This window comes from Anoplopoma fimbria, chromosome 8 (genome assembly GCF_027596085.1).
Source record: "Anoplopoma fimbria isolate UVic2021 breed Golden Eagle Sablefish chromosome 8, Afim_UVic_2022, whole genome shotgun sequence".
Taxonomy (NCBI): Eukaryota; Metazoa; Chordata; class Actinopteri; order Perciformes; family Anoplopomatidae; genus Anoplopoma; species Anoplopoma fimbria.
In genome coordinates this window covers 20,876,152-20,884,139 of record NC_072456.1, presented here as the reverse complement: position 1 = coordinate 20,884,139, position 7,988 = coordinate 20,876,152, and the positions used below count along the sequence as shown (strand labels likewise).

General features: G+C 41.7%; 1 protein-coding gene across 1 annotated transcript; it reads right to left on the bottom strand.

Moving 5' to 3' along the window:
• Nucleotides 1–48: 48 nt before the first annotated feature.
• scyl3 (SCY1-like, kinase-like 3) lies at nucleotides 49–7,927 on the bottom strand. Its single transcript, XM_054602680.1, has 14 exons — nucleotides 7,620–7,927; nucleotides 6,826–7,004; nucleotides 5,719–5,904; nucleotides 5,032–5,145; nucleotides 4,859–4,915; nucleotides 4,668–4,770; nucleotides 4,425–4,536; nucleotides 4,257–4,334; nucleotides 3,858–3,997; nucleotides 3,501–3,691; nucleotides 3,092–3,263; nucleotides 2,424–2,594; nucleotides 1,536–2,332; nucleotides 49–885 (listed from the first exon to the last, which is right to left on the bottom strand). The coding sequence occupies exons 2-14, from the start codon at nucleotides 6,988–6,990 to the stop codon at nucleotides 823–825; spliced, it is 2,349 nt and encodes a 782-aa protein (XP_054458655.1). The 5' UTR covers nucleotides 6,991–7,004; nucleotides 7,620–7,927; the 3' UTR covers nucleotides 49–822.
• Nucleotides 7,928–7,988: the final 61 nt, after the last annotated feature.

Below are 7,988 nucleotides of genomic sequence, written 5' to 3'. Positions count from 1 at the left end.
GTTCTGTTTGATTGATGTTGTTTATTAAACTTGTTTGAATACAAGCAATTGTTCTTTTTTTTATAGCATTGAGTCCAACAGGAGTCTTTACTTGGTAAGTTATCAAAATTGAGCCATACAAAGTTCCTGTATTGAGTTCCACATTGGCTAGAGGCGTGTTTTATGAAAGTCCAAGTTCAGTACTTGCGGTCAGTAGCACTAAACAATTGCAATAACTTTATAAGATATATCCAACAAATGTCTTATAAAAACAAAATAATCAGGGTCATATTTTATACAATAAAGTCTTTACTTCACCAGCAACCAAAAGCTAATAAATTACGTAATTTCTATTTCACATTCATTCAAAGCGCAACCCTTCTGTAAATCAAACCTGACACAATTTTGGCAAGTTATGTCTTGCTTAAAAGTATATTGATTTTCATGCCAGTAGTGAAGTTGGCACATTTATAAAAATATGAAGAAGCAGATGATACCAACATGACAGTCACCTCTGATTAGGATCCTCTTTCAGGACCAGTTGGCAAACAGGAAAATGGCTTAATTTACCCAAGTATTACACCATCTGCTGATCAACTTCAAATCCTTCCAGTTCAAAAGCAAGTTATCTTTACAAAAAGATAATGATAATGTCCAAGAACCACCAGAATAGGTTATACAAAATCTCAGTCCATCATTATCACTTTCTGCATCATGCTATTAAATGAAAACAGGAGTAACTTTGATCTTAAATGTCTGAATGTCTCTGTGGAGCATCTCAAGGATTTGAGTCTGGGTGGTGGAGTTATTTTGCTCCAGATGAAGCAGACGAATCAAATGTCATCACCAGGAATTCTCATCCTCCCAGTTCAGGTCATCTCCATCACCCCAGCCATCTGTTTCAGTCTTTTAGAGAAAAAGAAAAGAAAGAATGTTAATATAAAAATAACAGTGGTAAGTTTGTAAATTGAGAGTAAATCTATCTTGCCTATGAAATAATAAACGAGAATGAAAAAGTGGCTTTTTTAAACATGGATTTTAACGCTGACTACAAACGTGTATCTCCCATCACAAGCATCAGCTTTTTTTGGCTCATGGTTCACCAGATTTTTCTGCAATTATTTAGTTCACCTTTTTACATACTTAAAAATGCTTGCAGCCTTGTTACACAAATGAAGGTTGTAAACATGCCATATTTACATTTTAGTATCTTCTATAGTGCAAAATTCTGATTATTTTTCAGACATTGTTTTAGTCTTGTGATTGTCCTTTGGGCCAACTATTAAAATGAGGATAAAAAGGCCTCTCACAACTCATAAACAAGCACCCTTTGATAAGAGGTTGCAAGCAGACATTGCTTCTTTTTGAGGGATCACAAGAGAAGAAGGTTTTCTACAAGTCTACATTTTTGCAGCTCAGCTTCTAATAGTGTAAAAATAATAAAGTCTAAAAATTAAAAAAATACTGCTTGAAAAAGTGATTTATTTTTTTTATTTCATTTTTTAATGTCTGTATGGACACCGAAAGTAAAAAAAATCACCACCTAACACACTCACCTCAGTCAGGTTGTCAACAGCGAACTTGGCGGTGAACTTGGATGAGTTGACCTGCAGAGACCTTGTGTTTTCTGAAGAGGCTGTCGATGGTCCAGCATCACTCGCACCGCTCTCGTCCAGTAGCAGCAGAGCTGGAGAGGACAGTTTGATGTCCGGCACCATGTCTGCAAACAGATCCAGCTCTGGGTCCGGCTGTTCCTTTCTCTTCACCTTGATGGTGAACTCCTCCCCCAGACCTCCTCTGCCCCCATTATTTCGATGCACTCTGGGTTTGGTCTTGGGGTTTAAAGGGTTGTGCGAGTTCTCCGAGTCTCTCTCTTCTTGAGCCCAGCCGTCCTCCGATGAGGAAGCCGTCTTGCTCTGTGTGGATTGTCGCAGTGCTGAGGTCAATTTGAGGGGTTTGGAGGAACCATGTCTGAGTGCTTCAGGAGCATGATTAACGGGTGTAGTAGCGCCCCCTCTGGGTGGTGTGAGTATAACTGGGTCTGATAAAGGAGCTGTAGGGGAAAGATCTGAGGTGGGTTCGGTGTCCTCAAAGTCGTCCCACGGCTCCTCTTCTATGTTCGGGTGCGAGATCGGCAGTCCGCTGCCAACTGGATCTTCTCTCTCCGAGGCCTGAATGTGGATCTGGACCGACTGTCCATCTCTGTTCTTGTGCTCTTCGGGGTCGCTCCAGTCAGGCCAGTCCTCCACTGGACCTTCTGGTCTGTCAGTCTGCTCTGGGCTGTAAGACAGCGGCTCCATCTCACTGTCCGGACGAAAGCCATTTAAAGGGAGCGACATCTGTCTACTGACATCTGAAACGTAAATAAAGAGATTCAGATTCAGACAAAGGAACATGAAAATGTAAATACATTTTTTTTTAAGTAGTATGGGAAGGGGTCATACCTGATTTTAATGGCAGCGGGTAACTTTGTGGAGTCTCCTTACTACCTGCTAAGCTACCAATGTGACCCTGGACCAGGCCTTCAGTCCCTGGTGGTCTGGGAAACATATTCAAGACTTTTGAAGGTTGGGCCAACTGAAGGTGGGAGCCTCCAACTATATGGACAGGTGAAGCTAAAGAATAGAGGTAAAGATCAGTGTTGACGAATGTATATTACCAGAGTAACGAACTCCAAAAAAAAAGTCATAGTATAGATTGCCTTAAAAAGTAATTTAAAATCATTGTATCCTTTTTTTCATTAAACATTTTATAAAAAATGTTATTCAAAAATCATTCTAAAAGCTATAGTATAAAATGTCATCAAAAATGTCAATAAAAATTCATAGTATTGTATCCCATAAAAAAAGTCTTATAATTTTTTTTATTAAAAAGGTCACTAAAAAAAGTCTTAGTATTGTATGCCATAACAGATTTATTAAAAAGTCATAGTATGTCTCAAAAAACTTTACTTTAAAAAGGTCATACTATAGCATGCCATGAAATATGTCATTAAAAGTCATAGTAAAGTATGTCATAAAAAGGCCATTGTATAGTATGTAATAAAAGTCGTTAAAATGTCATAGCATTGTATGTCATAAAAAAGCTGTAGTATGACATCAGTGTTGCTTACTTTCAGGGGTGACCTCTGTAGACCTGGTGAAGTTGGGTGTGGTGCGTTTGAAAACCTTGGTTCTCTCTCCACCAACCACCACCTGAGCCCCCAGTAACGGCACCAACACCGCCAGACTCTGCAGAGTCATGGCAACCAGAGAATCACTGGTGTCTCTCATTCCTAACAAAACCTGCAGGAACAAAAAAAAAAAAAAAAAGTGAATCAGACAGAATTGCATAATGACATTTATGTCTATCCTCAAATGCAACACTCACATCTTACATTCATCTTGTTTCAGATATTCTTATTTATTATAATACATTTTTTAATATTGAAAACACAGTTCAACATACGCTTCCCCAGAAAGTCAAACGATTTCTTTACACATAGCTCAGTGATAATCGTTGTTCTCAAAAGGTCACTCCACCTGAGGCAGGATCTGGTTTTTGAGTTCATCGTGGGAGAAGAACTCAGCGTAGATGTGCATGTGAGCCAGCAGAACGATCCGGGTGTGTTCCTCATTGAACTTGAAGAGCTTGAGAAGCTGAGGAATCACATATTTACGGTACAGGGGCACAGAGAGCAGGCATTCTTCATCGTTACCACCACCACTGGATTCTGTACACACGGACAAAAAAAAAGAGAGACGATGAGCAACAACTCCATACACTTTCACACAACAATTAAGCATGAAAGCTACAGAACGCCTCTCTCGCTTTGGCAGGAAATTAAAAAGATCCGAGTTATTATTAGTAACAGAAAGTTGAATGAAAAGCCATTCTACCTTTCTTTGGCCTTAGAAGATGAGGCAGGAAGCTTTTGACAGCCATGGGTTCAGCAAATACAATAGAGTTGAGGAGTTTGGGGACCAGGCGTGAAGCTATCAGCTCTTCAGGGAGACTCTGGACCCGGTCTAGAAGAAACCTACACAACAAACACAGAATGGGCATATGACTAACTTAAATGATAAATTATTGAATTAATATAATCTATAAGAAACACTACTTTAACTTCTTAACGGATACAAATATACAAAAACAATACAATTCTGAGTCTATGTACCTAGCCTTGGACAACAATTTATGACCCTTATGATACGGTTTTCCATGAACACACTGCATTGAATACAAAAGAGTGCATTGAAAAAATAAAAAAAACTTTATAAAAAAGACCATATTCTCACTTAAAGAATTCATTCTTTTCTTCTTCGATCTTCAATGTCAGGCTCTTTAGAAAATCCCTCACTTCCAGAAAGTCACTCCTATTTACAGGGAAAATATGTTTAGTGTAAGAAAACACATCATTTAAAAAAAAACATGATGACAGCAAACGCAAACATAAACAAACTAACCTGAAAAAGTCATGAGTCAGCAGGGAGCTGAGTGGGGGTCGAGACAAGGGGTCAGAGTTCAGCAGGCCCGCCTGCAGGGTCTTCGTGAGACTGTCAGACAGCTCCTGTGACCCTGAAACCGATGAAAGAGTGGGATTAAGATGAGTAAGAGAAGCTACCTGTACGTACTCATCACATTTGATAAGATGTAACCTTAAGGTTGAGATCATTAGTAAACACAGCTGTAGACAAAACTCTACTCACCATAGCTGTTCAGGAGAGAGATGAGGGTCTCCACCATCACTCCAAAGGAGTAACAGTCCCGAGAGTGAGCATTTTTATCCGGAAGCATTTTAAAGCCCTCAACCTGTCGATGACAAGTTTTATGAGAACGTATGAATAAAAAAAAATAGGAAGGACTTCCATTTTTCCAACACAACGTATAATCTGATTACCTGTTCTTCTGGAGGAACGCAGCTGGCTTCTCTCACGTTCTGAACGCTTGCAAGAAACTGAGGAGTTGAAGAAAGTTAAAAATCAATTCTTCAAATATATGACCCAGGTGCTTTTCATTTTAAATACACAGACTGCATTTTGGATACATTCTAGCCATTATTCAGACTCTTACCTCAGGCGTAGCTTCAGTGAACTTGCAGACAGTCTCCATCCCTCCCAGTTTCCAATGACCATCTTCACCGACGAATACAGATGAAATGCAGACGTTGTTGTGGCTCGATTTGCCCTGGTGGTTAAGGAACACAATTTAGGAACTAATTCATGCCTGATACCAAATGGCTTACAACTACTGTGAAACAAGAAACGCCAACGGCACCTCAGTAGTTACTTTTCATAATGAAGCCTTACTTAAATTCTCAGGGACAATGAACATTGATTCAACATCACTGTAAATGGGCCAGTGTTAAGCCAAAAGTGTTAAATTTGGTCGTTAAAACTACAATTAAAAGAAACCTATAAAATTGGAAGAGGAGAAAGCCAGACATGCTGTCAAAATATAAACAAGCTTAGAGGAGAAAGGCAGCATTCTGCATATTAGGACATTTAGCAGGCGATAAATACAAAAGCAAACAGTCAGCAAAACAGTTCAAACTTGATCACATTTCTACTAAAGAAGACAGGTAAAACTAGAAGGGGCGCAGTCTGACTAACAGACAAAAAGCCAAGGAATTGAGAGCAGACAGGGCAAGCATGAAAAGCAAGTTCTGGCCGACCATCTGTCTCTCATTCATGAGTCGCAAACATTAGAATAATTTCTCAGCGGCTACTTGCATCTCCTCCACGGGTCTTTTCTGCTCACCCTCTCATGCAGAAACACGAGGGCCTGCAGGAGGTCGTAGATGCCCGCGCAGATCTCCTCTGGTGAGAGACTGTCCAGCAGCAGTTCCAGGGGCTGTACGCGCTCCGTCACCAGGTGGATGTCGCCGTCCTGCACTGAGCAGGACAGGAAGCGCAGCAGACATGGGTGCCTCAAAGTCTTCAGGTGCTGCAGCAAAAACAAAAAGTGATTCTTTGTCATGCAGTTGAAGGAAAAATCAATGAGTGGGAACCGAATAATGCATCATGAGTGCCCAAACCAGTATTATTAGCATATTAGTACACAATGCGGTCAATGGAGAGCGTGAAGATATCTTTTGGTGGTATATAAGTAGTATGATGTCATGATTATGATGATGGGGTGGCTGTGGCGCAGTGGAGAGCAGGGTCGTTCTCCAATCAGAGGATCGGCGGTTTGATACCCGGCTTCGGCAAGACACTTAACCCCAAGTTGCTCCCGAAGGCTTTGCCATCGGTGTGGACTGGATGTTGTATGAATGTTAGTTAGAGTCTGATGGTGGCACCTTGCATGGTAGCCTGTCATCAGTGTGTGAATGGGTGAATGATATGTAATGATATGTAATATAAGCTTTGAGCTACCGATTGTAAGTCGCTTTGGATAAAAGCGTCTGCTAAATGACTGTAATGTAATGAAGAAGCACTACCCTGAGCCTTCCGCTTAGCACTTATTGTATTCGTATTAGTTTGTTTCTGCACTGTACTGTACTTTTGCTCTGGTTTATGCTCTTAGATGCTTTTTTTAAGAAAGGAGATGCACTTATGACTTCTGGAGACTAGTAGTTCTCTTGAATACCTATGTTGAATACACTTATTGGATAAAAGCATCTGCTAAATGACTGTAATGTAATGTGATGATGGTGAATTTGATGGTAGGTCTCATGGGCGAGCAGAATGACTGCACAGATTATGCTGCAGCCCAATTATCCAACATTAACCTCTGAGAAATACATCACTTAGTTACATATGCAAACCCCTAAACAACAAGATGACGTTACTATTACTACTAACGTTACAACTGTTATGCAGCCACGGCCAGTGAGTGTCAAGATGCCGCTTCAGTGGTGACTACCTTAGCAGCTTTGTTGACTTTGTCCTCATTGCCCCGCTTGTGGACAAACACCGAAGCAGGCTTACCGCCCTGGAGCATCGCCGAGTACATGGTGAGTCCGGAGGGCAGGGTGAGGAGCGGCTCCTCCAGGGTGAAGCTGCGCACCGCGCTGCTCTCCGCACCCATGGCCGAGCTTATCCCTGGGGAGGGAGGGAGGAAGGGAGAGGGAGGGAGAGAGAGAGAGACACACACACACACACACACACACACACACACACACACACACCACACACACACACACACACACACACACACACACACACATACACACACACACACACACACACATTTACCACACACACACACACACACACACACACACACACACACATAACACATTTACCACACAACACACACACACACACACACACACACATACATAACACACATTTACCACACACACACACACACACACACATAACACACATTTACCACACACACACACACACACACACACACACACACACAACACACATTTACCACACACACACACACACACACACACACACACACACACACACACACACACACACACACACACACACACACACACACACACACACACATTTACCACACACACACACACACACACACACACCACACACACACACACACACACACACACACACACACACACACACACACACACACACACACACACACACACCCACACACACACACGTAAGGCAAACGTGATATGAGTCAATGACATGTCACTAGTTAAGCATGCATGAGGACACCGTGTTCATCGTTACCTGTCTCCCTGTCGTGGACGCACCGCTGCTGGGTTTGAACTAACGCTGTGTTGTTAGCTACGTTAGCCAGCTCGTCATTGCTTTGCGTGTCAGTAGCTCATCCCGCCTTCAAATAAACATGCTAAACGCGGCGTGGCTAATCCTGTTTTTTTGTTTTTTTCCCCCAATATGACTCAATTGCTAGTTTAAAAACGGCGTCGGATATATTCCTATTAACTTCTTGGCGAATCAACGATGCTAACGTGGAGCGAAAGCTGCCCAGTAAACACCGACTCTTCCGGTAGAAGACGGAACCACCGAGCAGGGGACAGGGTCGGGTTAGACATGTTACAAATGAATCACCGAGGTTTATTTGCTTATGTTTTTGGA